Source organism: Lagenorhynchus albirostris, chromosome 2, assembly GCF_949774975.1.
Source record: "Lagenorhynchus albirostris chromosome 2, mLagAlb1.1, whole genome shotgun sequence".
Lineage (NCBI taxonomy): Eukaryota > Metazoa > Chordata > Mammalia > Artiodactyla > Delphinidae > Lagenorhynchus > Lagenorhynchus albirostris.
Window position 1 is genome coordinate 144,487,013 of NC_083096.1, and position 15,633 is coordinate 144,502,645.

General features: G+C 35.8%; 1 protein-coding gene across 2 annotated transcripts in view; it reads left to right on the plus strand.

Annotated features, from left to right (window-relative positions):
- Positions 1-15,633, plus strand: part of FAF1 (Fas associated factor 1) — a 493,047-nt gene that overhangs the window by 372,066 nt on the left and 105,348 nt on the right. For both annotated transcript variants that reach the window (XM_060140108.1, XM_060140109.1), the window contains one exon: positions 9,211-9,365. In XM_060140108.1, the coding sequence (XP_059996091.1) occupies positions 9,211-9,365 (155 nt within the window). The remainder of the gene's footprint in view (positions 1-9,210; positions 9,366-15,633) is intronic.

A 15,633-nucleotide genomic window follows, 5' to 3' on the forward strand; every position in this document is an offset into this window, starting at 1 on the left:
AAGGAAGATCAAAAGCAAAGTCCAGAAGATTACAATTGAGGGAATTAAAACCAAAAAAATTAAGACAGAGAGCAAAAAAGTGCAAGACAGAGAGTTGGATTGCGTGGTATGATGAGGCTGGGAACAGCAACAGGAGCATGGAGGGGCCTGTGATGCCCTGGCATTACCTGGCATTTAAAAATATTTGTTGAATGAAGCTTATATTTTATCTTTAGATAAGTAAGAGCCAGTGGTTAGCTTCCTTAATTATGTGCAGAAGAGTTACCACTGGCCACACCATGATTCCCTGGGACTTTCTTAAAGAAGTTTCTTTTTCTCCTTAGAGCCTCCCCACCTCTCAGTTCTGCTGTCCCTGAGTTCTCTTCACAACAAAAAGTACCCTAGAGAATGATTAGACATTTGTAGTAACTGAAAATCAACAGCAATAAAAATCCCAGTGCCAGGGTTTATGTCCCATGGGAAGGATTGTTCCTTTCCCAGCAGCCCTTTGGAAGAATGGGCTTTGATTTCAGTAATCCTGTTACACCTCCTTAGATCTTCACTTCACACCCAGTGCTGTTTCCAAATATTATACATAAATTAAGGAAACCAGTGCTTTACGTCTTGATTTCCCACTTAGTAACTCTGTTCCCAAACAAGTAATGAGCCTGTTTCTAATCTAGGGGGAAAAAAAGATGATAATACATATCTACTTTATGTGGTTGTTCTGAGGATTAAATGAGATCTATTAATAAATGCACCCAGCATCATGGCTAAGGTGCTTTTTAAACAGTTTTGGACAAATTTGAGAAATGTTATAAAGTAACAAAACTGATTGTTCATGAACTAGCTCCAAGAACAGTTCCACAGAGGAATTTTGAGAACCCATTTAAGTATTTATAGCACTAAGATGAATGCTTTGCTTTTAACAGTGCTTGTTCATTATCAAGTTTTATTACATTCATTTTTAAAAATCAGCCCGTTTTAAAGTAGTGCTATTTCTACTTCCTCAGGTTAAAAGAAACCTAAATAACTATCACTGGTCAATATTTGTTAGGCAAAATAAGCTCTATACAAATCGGAAGCCACAACTGCAGTTGGTGAGTTTCTAGCACTCCATCATCCAGAAAAATCAGGCAAACAAACCTATTTGTGCTTTGGAAAATATGCCCAGTCTGTTCATCTTGTCTTTGTTGTCTTTTCAATTTAAATTCCTTAAAGGCAGACAGTGTCTTTAGAGTAATTTTTTATGACAGCTAGGACAGCATCCTGCACATGTGTGAGATAAGAACTATGATGCTAATATAATGTTTTGAAATGTGTTTTCATTATACAAGTAAAATGTTTGTTGAAAAGAATACAGATGCATTTAAAGTAGAAAAATGCGTTGCCTCATAATCCCAAACCTGAAAATAACCACTATTAAATGTTTTTACTTTTAAATGTGATTTTTTGAAAAAGTCTCCAAACGTATATATCAGTAAAAAAGTTGCTAAGTTTTATATAAGTGCAACCATACCAAATATACTGTTCTGTAGTTAGATATTTCCACCATACAGTATATTGTTAGCATCATATTTAGAATTTGCCTCTAATTCTCCAGCTGAGTAATCAGATCTACCCAATTAAAATTGTAAAAATCTTTAGTGTTTATAATAAAATTATTTTTAATTAGTTAATAATTAAGTTAGTTTTAAGATATGCTGCTGTGTAAAACATTCTTCTCAATTTACTACTATTCACCATGTTTTTGAGAACCATATAACCATATTTGAAAAGCAATATAGGTAAAATTTATTAAAATATCAAAAGCAAGGCTGATTTTTTTAGTAGACTTTATTCATGTTTGTATCATTTCTCTCAAAGAGCCCTCCCTGTCCCTAGAAAGTATTTATTATTCATATTACCTATTTTTAAGGGATAAAAAGCTAAATTGGATCTCTTAAGTATTCCATCTGTAAATTCAAGAAGTTTGTTCCATATCTAATCTTAAACATTTTCACTTAAAGATAAAAGGTATGGTAGAAAGAGAAATAATCGGAATTCTTATATTTGAATTCTGAGTCCCCATTTACTTGCTGTGTGCTATTAAAACTAGGTTACTCAATCTCTCTGAGCATCAATTTAAAAATTTGTATTGTAGTACATACCTCACAGGATTAACAAGCAATTAATATAAGTAAAATGTCTTCAAAATGTATGTGAAACAGCTTTAAGATTGTTTGCTTATAATAGATGGACATTGAATAAATCAGGCAGATTTGGATTTGAAACTGGACCCTGATACTGACTAGCTATATAAGCCTCCATTTTATTTTCTCTGAAATGGAGATTAAAATATCCTGGCAATTAACCCGCCTTGGAATAATGACTCCTTACCTTAACAGTAACCAAGTTATTCAGATGTACATGTTAGAGAAGATGAGTGCGCCTGCATAATTGGTACATGTAAAGGAGCAGCAGGAAATAGGGCTAAAATAGAGAAATAGATTGGGATTTCATCATGGAAATCCCTGAATGCCAGCTAAAGACTTTTGTTATTGTTAGGTAGTGATTAGCTTTTGAAAGTTCTGAAGAAGAGGGTGACACTGTCAGAGGAATAAGTAATGTGGTGGCAGTTTGTAGGATGGTTGGGAGGGGAGAAATTGGTGGCAGAGACTGAGCAACTGTGTGCGTTTGTATATGTGTAATTGTGAGGTGTCAGGTGATGATTAGAAAATCATAGTATGATAATAGCACAGTGTAGTTTACAAACTTTTTGCCTCCTACATTTCACAGCCTGTTAGCTTTTGTATACCTTTTTATACATGTGTATCTTCTAGTATCCTGTTTCTCCCACACCCTTCTTGGAGTACCTAACAAAACAGAGAATAATACTGTTTTTGTCATAGACCTACAGTAATGTGTTCTGACCTTTCTTTCCTCTGTGAAGCATTTCAGTAGAATCTGTTGGTTTTATATTTGCTTTGTAATTTACAATCATTTATAAATAACTGTATTAAGAAAATCAAAGTATTTCTGATGTTAAGTAGTGCCTAGTATCTTTATTAGAGATATTGGAAACTTAATTTCTCTAGTATATACATTTATGAAGAACTCTAAAAATCAATAAAAAGAAGACAACAACCCCATACGGGCAAGCAATATAAGTAAATATTTCACAGAAAAGGAAAGTAAAAACAGTTTGCTATAACAGCCAGTCACTTGAGCTTCCAATTTCCTTATTCATAGAAACTTTAGACGTGTTTATCTTTCTCAAAGGTATTTTATAACCTGAGTATTACCATTTGAACAATGAAAACTGATAAAGCTCTATACCCAATGAACATTTGTCAGCTTATTTTATGAAGAGAGTTTGATTTTGCTTTAGGCTTTTCAGTTTGTTTGCTTGTTTAACCTGTGACTTTCATATGAGAGTTCTCCCTTTGTGAGACTCAAGTACATCCGTGTCCTCAAGAGTGCCATTCCAACATCTGCTTCAGGAAGTGAGAGGAAGAAGATACCATCCTGGCATCTCCTCATCTTCAGTAGCTGGCTGTTTCCTTTTGGAACCTCTCTAGTTGGTTGCTACCTGTTGGTCCCTAAACTCAGCTTTGGGAGACAAAAAATGCAAAGTGTCACAATTCTTTCCAAAATCCGTCTGCACTCTGGTTCTTCACTCTTCAAAAATTACTAGCTTGGAGTTCTTTGAACACATCAGGCCATTGACAGCACAGGGCCTTTCCCAACCTTTTCTCTTTGCTTTTCCTCTTTTTCACTCTTCTTTTCCTCACTATCACCTAAATTTAGAATTCAGCTCAAGTATCACCTTCATAAAGAAGCAGCCAATCTGTTGTTCATGCCTAGACCCTAGGACCACCTCTATTATAGCAGTCATGTCATCACTCCCATCTAGACAGAGTGTTGGACTTCCAGAACTGTGTCACCCAAGGCACAGAAAAGAGAAGTAGCTTTCCCAAGGTTGCACAGCTGAGTGGTGGCAAAGCAGGAATTTGAATCCAGACAATGTAGCTTCATGCTGCCCTGCCTCTATTCTTACAGTGTGCTTATCTTGAGTCATGGTTGGGTGCTGGGCTGGACCTATGAATATCCATATACAGGAACAGGATTGTGGAAATGGGCAGTGTACTAGGATGATCCTATTTAGAGCCTGGATTTAAAACAATAAATAAGACAGCTACAAAGGACATTTTGAGGTACTGGGGAATTTTGAATATGGACTCTGTATTAGATGATTGTAGCAATATTAACTTGTAAATATTGTAAACAATATTAAATGTCTTAGGTGTGATTAAAGAAATTATGGTTATGTAAGGGAATGTCCTTATTTCTTAGGAGACAGACACTAAAGTAGGGTGGAGGTGTCATGATATGTGCAACTTTAAATGTTTCAGGGAAAGAAGCATAAAAAGAATGATAGAGCAAATATGGCAAAATGTTAATAATTGATAAATCTAGGTAAAATATAAAAGAGTGTTTATTGTTGTATCAGTATATCAGTTGGTTGTGTCAGTAAACCACCCCCAAACTTAAACGAAAAGAACAGCGATAATTCTGATTATTATTGTGATGATAATGATGATAGAAAAGGAGAAGGGAAACTGAAAGAGGAGAAATAAAATCAGCTCCCAATTTATACAAAGGAAATTATTTTTAATTTATTTTAATTCTTATACTGAAAAAACTATGAAATACCATTTCTAGAAATCGTTTGTCATATCAACTTCAAAATCATTGAACACACAGATTATGGATGTTCTCGTACTTAAAATGAAACTAGACAACTTCCTTTTCAGTCCATCAGCAAATATTTTCTAAGTGTCTGCTCTGTGCCTGGCTTATTTTGAGACATAGCCAGCTCATTTCTTCCAGCTCCAATGTTCTGTGGTTCTGTGATGCTAAGTGTCTAAATACAATAGCTACAGTAGCTCAAGGCCAAGTCACACTGGTTGCTGTCAGCTTGGCACTTCCTAAGCATCAACTTAGTACCTTAGCTCCTGGGTTTGAATGTGAAGATTAGTGAGGCCCTGAAGGCACAGACACAATGAAGCATCCCAAACACTATGGCCAGTAGGAGAAATGAAGGAGCTGTATAATCTTTCATACATTTTCATGGCTATCATTTCTCTTGAAATGGCTTTCAAATCCTTTATTTTGCATGGATAGTTCCGGAATCTTGATCCTAACAGCTGCATTTTACTTGGCACCTACTATGGGCCAGGCATTGTAAATAGGCACTTTACCTACTTTATCCACAATTGTTACAACACCCATCTAACCCCCACAGTCACACAGCTGGTGAGTGGCAAAACTGGGTTTAGCACAGAGCTTTCTGTTACTTTAATGCTTGGAGACTTTCCTTTAACTGTTAACCAAAACCTAGATCACAAAGAGGGAGTCTGAGGAGAGTATAGCTGGGCTGCTTGCCTTTGTCGTCAGCCAGACTTACACCTCTCTGCCAAATTAGGAAGGACAAATAAAATGTAGGGTTTTTTAATGCCCCAATCTTACTGCTTCTCATATGATACTGCAATTAACTCTTTGCTTTCTCCATACGCCACCCCCTCCCCACCCCCAACTCTTAGAGAGCAAGGGAACTTTGTTTTATTCATCTTTGTATTCTCAATGCCTAACACATAGGCACTCTGTAAATGTTATTGAACTAAATTATTAATGGGCCAAAGGGAAAAATGGTTATAGTAATGGAAAACAAAACATTTTCCTATGCTTTTTCTATGTACTAGATGCCGTTTCTTCACAAAAACAATTTTCTGATATGCTGAATGCAGTTCTCACTGTTTTGGACTGTGTTTAGTTGAGCTCAATAAAGTAATCAGAAATCTGAGTCTGGGGTTCATTTAGGTGTGCCTATAATTTAATCAGAAATTTATGTAGCCCAAATTTAGTAGCATTTACATATTATTGAGCCTTTATATTTTGCTTATTTTTACTGTCATAATAGCAGAAGAAAAATTTTTGTTGAAAGCTTACTGTGTTTGAGAGAAAAGATTATTTGAAGATTGTTCAGTTTCTCTTTTGAAAGCTACTGTGGGAGTACCCCCAACCTGAAGATCCTTTTCTGATATCTTTGTATCATCTCCTTTCTCACAGTTTAGAGCTTAAAGTGAGAATTTTTTTTTAAGTGTGTTTTCCTGGCATCTCATGTTTAACAGTGTCAGGGGTTTGTGTCCCTAGAACGAAAACTGTTTCTTCAGAGCCTTTTTTCTCTCAGCTTCTAGTGAAAAGAGGGGTGAGGCGAGCCAGTCGCTTACCACAAAGCAATGCCACCACAAAGGAAAGATTAAGGGTTTAGAGAGAGGTCAATGTGGGTTTTTCTCTAACTAAACACTTTCCTAAAGTTTCCTTGTGGAAAAATAATGAAGTCATCTCAGAGTTTTTAAAGAATTTTTATTTCTTTTTCACCGTCTGCATTCGCTTGTCTTCTCAGCATGGATGTTTAATCTTCCTAGGCTTTGTGAATTGGCCCAAATGAATAAGTGGTGAGCTGTCTCTCTAGGAGCTAGAGGCTTATTCTAAGGGCCTAATCACTGAGTAAACACATCTTTGCCCTCCCTCTCACAACTGCGATATAATAGTCGAGATTCTAGCACAGTAACCTGGATATTGCAGGGACCAATGCTTTGAAATGCAGAATGGTTGATCCTCCAAAACAGTGCCTGATCTTCGCCCACCTCTTTCTTCTTTTTTAAATTAAATATTGCCAAAGAGATGCTGTTTTATTGCTTGATATTGTGCATTAGTGCCCTGGATTTCCAAGTTTAGTTTCAGTCAACACTGTCAGCTGCACGTATAGGGAACTCTCCATGTTGGGTTTCCTAGTAGCCTCTTCAGCACATGTGTGTTTGGTCTGGAAGAGCATTTAAATTAAATCAGTAAGATAGCAATGTAAATCGCTAATCTCTTTCCCAAAGTCTAAATATTCCCTTGCAGTGTTCTTGAGAGAAATAGGCATTTTAAAGATTTAGCCATTGCTATTGTTTGGTTAGAAATATGCTGATTCAAAAGTGGACAGCTCTCTTGTTCCCAGTGTCTCATTAAAGGTAGTTGCTGAGATACGATCAAGCAGAATTAGAGGTTGACATCCCCCTGTCTGTTGGGCCAGAGAGCTTCTAAGAAGAGGAGCTCTGAATTTGTTAGTGCTGCCAGGTTCATGTTCCTTTCCCTAAAGCAGCAGATTTCTAAATTTGTTTACTAAGAGTGATTTGGCATTGCAGCTACCATTTGGTGTCTTTTTTGCCAGAGGGCTATGGTTGCTATCAGCATTCATGTTTCTTTCCTCAAACATGCTGAGTCCTGTGCTAACTTAGGGATACAAAGAAGACTGAAAGAGACCCGGTCCTCACCCTTGAGAAACTTTGTCTAGAGGGGAAACTGGTAAACAATTGGAATACTAAAATAGAAGAGATAGAGGCCCAGAAATGGAAGCTCTTAATGCTGCCTGAAGGAATCAGGGAAGGCTTCCCAGAGGCATTTGCTTTGAGCCTTAATGGATGAGTAGGAATTTTCTAGATAAGTATCTCTCCAACAATGTATCTGATTACAAACTTCCTAGATACCAGCTACTGGTATCTGCATATATCAACATAGATGAAAAAACCCTAAATCTTTCTTGTTCAGCATTTAATCACCACTGCTTCCTGCTGGGCCTGACATGAAGAATATTTTAACCAATACTTCTTGAATGAATGAATGAATGAATGGACACATGGAAGCATTTTGTCCTTATTCCCATTACAAGCTGTCTCTGAGGCCCCGGAAGCACTGATATATATGAGCATCTGGTGCCTTAATATTCTACAAGCTCTCCAAGTCTTGACTATAGTGCAGTTAGGTTCCCTGCTTCAGTATCCAAATAAAGAACACTAGGCTTGGAGTCAGTCAGTCTGGGTTCCAATCCCAGATGTACCACTTACTTACTAGCTTTAGAATTAGGGTAAGTCAGGTTTCTAAAGCTCAATTTCCGCATAGGCTAATGAAGTTAAGAATACTATTTTACAGGTTTATTCTGGGGATTAAAGTACCTCTGGCTACCCTCATCTAGTGCAAAATTTCTCTTTGAAGAAAATATTATTATTATTAGGATTATTAGAATTATTATTTGGATTATTTATCAGGATAATTCCAAGCATCAGACTTTCATCTACATGAGCCCTTTTTCTGTAAATGTCCTTCTTTTGTTTAGAATCCCACACAGCAAATTTCTTCATCATCACATTCTTACAGCTTCCTTGAAATTTTCCTTCACCAGAATTTCACAGATTAAATGTGTATATTGTCCTTAACCATAAAATTTTATCTTTCCATGTCCTGGTAACTGACTGTTCTTTAACTCAGCTCTTCTCCAAGGTAGCACCAAAAAGTTAAGGACAATTTAGTTTCTTTAATCATCATTGTTGTGGTTAAAGCTGACATTTGCAAATTATGTTGCTCAATTTCAGTTTTTAGTTTCAGTTATTTTATTGATTATCCAACTATTACAGAGGATACTTTTAAGAGAGCAGATGTCATTTCTTGAAAGCAAGTTTTATCAGGCAAAAGGGAAAGCATAATTTTCCATATGAAAAACTTCACTGGACATTTTCTGAAATATAAACTAGAAAGAATTCATGTGGAGTGAACATTTTTCTGTCATCCTTTCAAATGGCAATTAGATGTCACATGCTCTTAAGTAAGGACTTTGACATGGGAACACATTAAGGGCTTTGAAATTACCTGTGGAACTAAAACAAGTTTATTTCAGACCTTTTTCTTTCAAGTAGAAGAGACTATTTAGTGCTCAGATTAAAAACAAAAAATATGTAAGAGATTTTGGCATCCAATCTTCATCAGTATTTTTTTCTCTGTATAGTTGAATAGTTCAGAATTAATTTTCTCTTTACATATAAAGTATGTGTTAAATACAAAGAATGGTAATTCCATTTTATTTAAAGAAAATGCCATTCTGTTGCAATTTGTGCTTGAGATAGGCTTGCACATGTTAACAGGAATCTGCGACAGCAGTCTGTAAAACAATACAATCATCCTAGCCTTTTTAGAGTGTAAGGAAACAAAATGTATTCACATTAGTAGATGTCCAGGTGTCAGTTACTCTTTTAGGGAATAGCATTTAATTTTTACTGTTGTTTATATTGACTGACTGTGCCTTTCCAGAATTCAAGAAATCTTAATTAGTGCATATTTTAATTCATCAGTCTTTTCCCCTCTTTTCAGAGAAAGCTTCTTGCTGTCTACCTCCACCACGATGAAAGTGTATTAACCAACGTGTTCTGCTCACAAATGCTTTGTGCTGAATCTATCGTCTCTTATCTGAGTCAAAATTTTATAACCTGGGCTTGGGACCTGACAAAGGACGCCAACAGAGCAAGGTAACACTGTTGTTCACAAGTTATAAGTTGGGCTTTTTTATTGTTAAAAGTCATCATTGTATTTGGTTTCTTATCATCATAAACATTTTCATCCTCAGCATTAAATTTTCTATTATTACATTTAATTAGATAAAAGCTATGTGTTGTAGTTAACATGCAGTTATTTTCAATTGTGAAAAAATACCTTAACTAATAAAAGATTTCTTAAATTCAAGAATAACCTGAAAACCAAAAACCAAAATACATTGTTCTTGTCTTTTTGCAATAATAATAATATAGTACCTTCCTATGTACTGTATGTTCTTATGTTCTAATATGTTGTTGAATATTAAAATCTGTTTCTAATAATATTCAGAAAAGACAAGGAAAATCTAATATATAATCCTACTAGTAAGTTTAGTTTTTAATAATTCCAGTGATGAAGGCAGGACATTCTGGACCAGTCCATTGGAGTTGGTAATAGCTTAACTCTAGCATATGCTAATTGATGTAATCGCTTTATTGCACACATTCTTTTGCACACAGCCAGCATTACATCCATATTCTCAATGGGAAAAAAAAAAAATCCCCTTCCTAGCTGTCAGGATAAATTTACTTAGTTTGTTAATCATAATATCTGTAAGTGATGAATAATTATTCATATTTTACCTATTTGAGTTTGCCATCTGAAATATATTTCATCGTGTTTAATTACACATGTGGCCGTAACATCCTGTGATGCTACTTTGGGTGTGTTAACGCAATCATCATCACAGACTGCTGGTTTATGAACAGGGAGATTAAATTCATTCATTTCAAGGCAATCCTATTGTAGTTACCTAATTTAAATGACTGTAGAACAATTAGAAATCATCTGATTTGTCTTTTTATTATTTTATGGCTCACTGAATTTTTGCTCATCATTCAGACTTTGTTTTATGTAATCTGAATCTGAAAAGAAAGATGATTCTTCTCTTAAATGTGAAGCAAAAGAATGTTGAAGCAATTTCTTCATCTAATACTTCATTTCTTTAAGTAAATGGTTAGGAAATTTCATAGGATGACTTCGTTCTGCCTTGGAAATGTTCCCTGTTATACATAAATAAAGAACCTTTAGCACCTGTATTTGTTTAAATTAAATCAGGTTATTATTCACACTCAGTTAAAGGTGATGAAAAGCAGTGCCAAAAACAGATAAAAATGCAGCATCGAAGGGCTTTCATGAGGCAAAATACATAGACTGGAGACTTGGCTAAATCTTTTGCCATTCACTGGCAGTAAGGAATCTCCTCCTTTCCTTTTATCCACAACTTGATGGAGAAGGAAACACTATTTCTAAACCATCTGTAGTGGCTAAGTTCAGCGGGCTACCTGCTGTTATTTTGTTCTATCCTCTATTTAATTCCTTAGTTCCTTTTATTTTACAATGACAAAAAATTGCAGTGTAGTTTCTTTTGAAAAGTAGTGTTTGAGGGTTTTTTTTTTTTGACTGGCAATCAACAGCCATGTAATTGCTTTGTTATGTTTTACTAAAGAAGTCTGTTAAGTAGCACAACTTTGATACACTAGTAATAAGAGTTTGCAGGTTACAGAGACACCTGTGGTGACCAAAGCGACAGAAGCTGCTTATTAGAAAGAACCAGTACAGCTGTGTCCTATTAACTCCTTATGACATTTTTTTAAAACACAAAATAAAGGCCTTGTTTAAGGCTTTAGAGCTATTTCCCAGTGAATTGCAAGACCAACTGTGAAGTATGATAGGATATTTCAATCTACATTTTTAAAAATGTGGCATCCCATTATTAGGTTACTGTTATGAAAACAAAAAGAAATGATATTAAAAACTAAATAGAAACATCTAGGAATTTAATAAACATAGCAACAAGAAACAGGGCAGTGGGGAGAAAGAGAACATAATTCCTGGGATTTAAGATACTTGACGTCCTTATTCAAAGTCAAGTTCTATTCATATTAGAAATTAAAAACTATTGATATTTAAAGTTAAGGTATTACATTTCTCTCTATAAAGTAATAAGTAAAATTATATAGCTACTGTTCATGTACACCTCCTCATTATTACAGTTAAGGCCTATGGTAAAATTCACATTTTACAAACACAAGATGAAAATTCACTGGAATGGCATATTCCTAAGAGAGAGTAAAAGTCAATTACCTTTTGATATACAAAATTATAAGTTAGGCTGATTTCTTGCCCCCCCCAAAAGAGTTTAGCTTTAGCCACAATTTTCTTACCATCTACCATAGATTAATCTTAATACAATTATTTGAGTTTCCATCTCTGTGATGTTTCTTGGATCTTTATCACATTTATTCAAAAGTGTTTGTCATGAAAATTGATTGCATCATCCATTTGATGCGATTAACAGTAACAAAACCTAAAACTTTCCCTCTCAATTCAATAGAAGTCTGCTGTACTAATGTTTATTGGTCAGTGGTCTATATAACAAAAGTTTTTGTGCCATCATTTGCTATTACCAGGTAGTTAAAATGGGACAAATTAATATGTGGAAATACAGAAGAGATGTCTAGACATCACAAATAAGATTGTTGCTGTGGGTTTCCTTTCAACTGTGATTTCTTTATGACAAATGTTAAAGTTTAGAAATAAATTCCTGGTGTATTTCTTGTCTGGTCCCATATCTAGTTATCCTAGTTCAGGCTAATCATATAAGTTTCAAGAGTCCTAAGCCTATAAGCTATTTAGCCTGGATGCTTCCTTAGTGGTTTTCTGAGACTGTCCTCTGGTATGATAGCTGGAGACATTGATGCCCAAGACAGGAAGGGACTTGCCAAGCATATTTATTTTTGCTTAAGAAATACTTGGATTAAGCCTCCAGAAACATTAGTCCTCCATAATTTACTGTGAATCTCTCCTGTTTCTAGAAGACAAGTGAAGGATATTGAACTAAGTGAATGCTTTGGTAAAGTTACCAGAATATGAATGTAAATTGCTGTTATAAGTCAAATTTCCTGATTTTGCTAACAAACCAGAATACCTGATTTCGCTAACAAACTAGAATAAAAAAGAACTATAGAATGTCACTGGTATCCACCCCTGTAGTGTTGATGATTTGGACTTCCCACTTTCAAAATGATTCTAGTAACTTTCTAAGTTGAATACTTAAGTTAGCCAACCTATATCTATATAATGGATTATAATAACTTCTAGATTGATCTTGGAACATTCCAAATGTGAACTGAGACATCAGACTTTAGCAGTAGTGATTACTTGCCTGTTTTCTTCCTCACTAAATCGTGATCTTCTGGAAGGACTTATTTTATTTGTCTCATTAAACAAGGAACTTTACAAAATTCTGGGAGAAAGAAACAATAAAAATTTGGCAAATGAATGTATTATTTTAATTCCACTTAAGAATGTTGCTTATAATTTCAGTATTGTATATCTAAATAAGATGTCTTTCTTGGAAAACTCTCTGTAGTCTTACTGGCTGCCATGTGTAGTTGCATTTCAGAGCCGTTCTTTCTTAAAGCAGTAGGCAGAAAGCCCTTGTTAGTCTTGAGAGGTGCTAGAGGGTATAATTTCCCAAATATCCAGTTGAACAACAATCCTGATAGAAACAGTAGGATATGCCGGTAAAGAAAAAGCTAAAAACAGATAGATAATGGTAAACAAAGAGATCTTGCATATCACTTCTGGAAGTGGCTAAAATATCTTAAGAAAAGTATATATTCCTCCATGTTTATTCATTGAATAAACATTTACTGAATGTTTAATATGAACCAGGATTGGTGCTATGCACTGAGGATGAAAAGTTGAAAAAGACACAGTGCTAATGCTTAAAACACTCATGGTCTAGTAAGCAAGACAGACATAAGAGCTAATATGTAACATGAAATATGTACAAGGTGCTTTGGGAGTATAGGTGAACTTCATACTGAGTGACTCTACCTGAGTGAGCCAGGGAAGGACTTGAAAGAGATGACACAAGAAGGTGATAATAGAATTTCACTCTTTCTATTCAGAGATTTTTAATATTAGCAGCATTCCTTGTTTGTTGGGTTGCAGGTATTTGCTATTCTTATAAAAGGATATTGGTATTTTAAACCTCATAATTAGCTATCTGAATTGTGGAAGAGAGAAAAAAATAGAGAAAAAATGTAATCCTGTGTGGTCTGAACCAAACTGAGGATTAAGGCCAACCAACCGGGATGGACAGATTCCAAAAAGTTGTTTTGTTAATGATTCATCCTGGTACTGGCGTATGCTTATAGGCGGACAGTGGAGCAGAAAAGTATTTTTAGCACAATGTAGTGAATGAATGCTTGGTCTATGAAAGAATAATTTCTTAAAATTCAGAACACATATCACTTCTAGGAAGCCTTGCATCTTCCCATTCTTCCCTTGCCTCAGTCTGGGTAAAAATGCACATTCTATATGCTCCCATGATATCACTGTACTAACTTGTATTGATGGCACTCATTATAATGAATGTTTATTGTCTATCTCCCTGCTAGGTTGTCAGCTCCCCAAGGGAGCTATGTCTATAATCTCAATGCATTAAAGTGCCTTTTAAAAAATAAGTGTTATATTGGTAAAAAAAACCCAATAATCTCTCATAGGCTTATTGAAACATAGTGGATAAGAGAGACCAGTTTGGGTAGTAGAAAGAGCATTGGAAATGCTACCATATCCCTCTAATTGTGCGATTTCCCCCCCACAGCCATTAATAGGAATAATAAAGCAAAGCCTTCAAAAGCCTTCTCCTTGCAGAACTAAAAATGTCCAGACTGGGTACCTCGTCTTCTGCTGGCACCATAGCACCCCAGCCTATCGTGGCCTATGCTCATGTGCCCCAGGCACCCACCATCTGGAAAGAGGATTGAATTCCAACCAAGACAAGTTTATCCATTGGTTCCAAAGTTTCTTCCCCAGACTCACCAAATCTCTATGATATCTCTAAAGTAATTGGCCTCTCAAATGGGGCCATTTGAGATGGTACTCTGAGCCTTCTGCACTGGTGGTGACATTGATTAAAGTAAATATGCCCGTAGGATATATAGGAATACTGGACTGGCTTCATGATGAGCTGTGCCAAGAAGGTAGGCAAAGGTCCATTTGGGCACCTTCAGAATTACATATAGAGAGAACTAGCACAATAAGTATTGATTTGCTTACCTCTATTAGAGCTGTTTGGGACTGGGTAATGAGAACATTGGCACATGAGTGCCCTTGGTGCTGAACTGCAGGTTCTTGACCGAAGCTGCTTCATGAAGGAAAGCCATATAACATATGTGGCACAATAAACCACCAATATTAACCAGTAATAAGTGGGTTAATGGGTATCACTTGTTCTGAACAGGCCCACATGGCAAATGTCTTACTTAGTACATCCAATATAGGTATTGTTTTAGATTATCTAATTCTAGAAAATTTAAACATTGAATTTGACTAGGATAGTGCCAACTGGGTAATTAGCTGGCTATGAGTGCTGAAAAATAAGTTGCTTATATGTAAGTTCCTGAGTTGAAAGTGTGTGGCACATCAGTGTACATGCTACACAGTGTTAAATCAGGCATTGCACACTATTTCTAAGCAGTGTTCCCTAGGAATTGCTGACAGTGCCTGAGTTACACAGGTTGCATGTAACAGACATAGCTTTGTATTAAGTTTTGCATACACAGTTAGTACCAATGTTCAAAGACAGAATTCTCTTGCCTATCAATATTAGCTTTTGAACTTAATGCACTTGGGTGCAGTATATCAGGTCACTGTAGACTTCTGCTGCTATGCTGACAGGTACTTGTTAGCCTTAATATTCAAGTGATAGTTTTCCACATTACTTAATCTTTGGCAAGAGTTAATTGGCTTAAATCTCTTATCAGTAGGTTGTCTTTGCCTGCACTTGCCATCACAGTGGCTTACCCTTAATTCCAAACTACTCACTGGTTCATGCCTGGCTGAAGCTAGCTGACCATATTACTCTAGCCCTACACTTCCATTTGATCCAGCAAATATAGCCCAGGTGTGGGGTCTGCATGGGAGACACAAGGAATGTTAATATCCAGCTGCTACCCTAGGAGAGATATGGATTCTGCAAAAGTAGCTGATAAAACAGATGGACATGTTGTGGTCAGAGTACTAAGACTTCCAGAGAGCCTTCATGCCAGGTTTCCATATAGTTTTGCCCAAACTTCTTTATTTCCTTTGTGACACGTTTTCCTTCCCATACTTGTAAAGGAAATGTATTGCCATCCTAAACATCCCAGGTCAAGGCTTAATTAATGCTTTAAAATAAAGGTTCTAAAA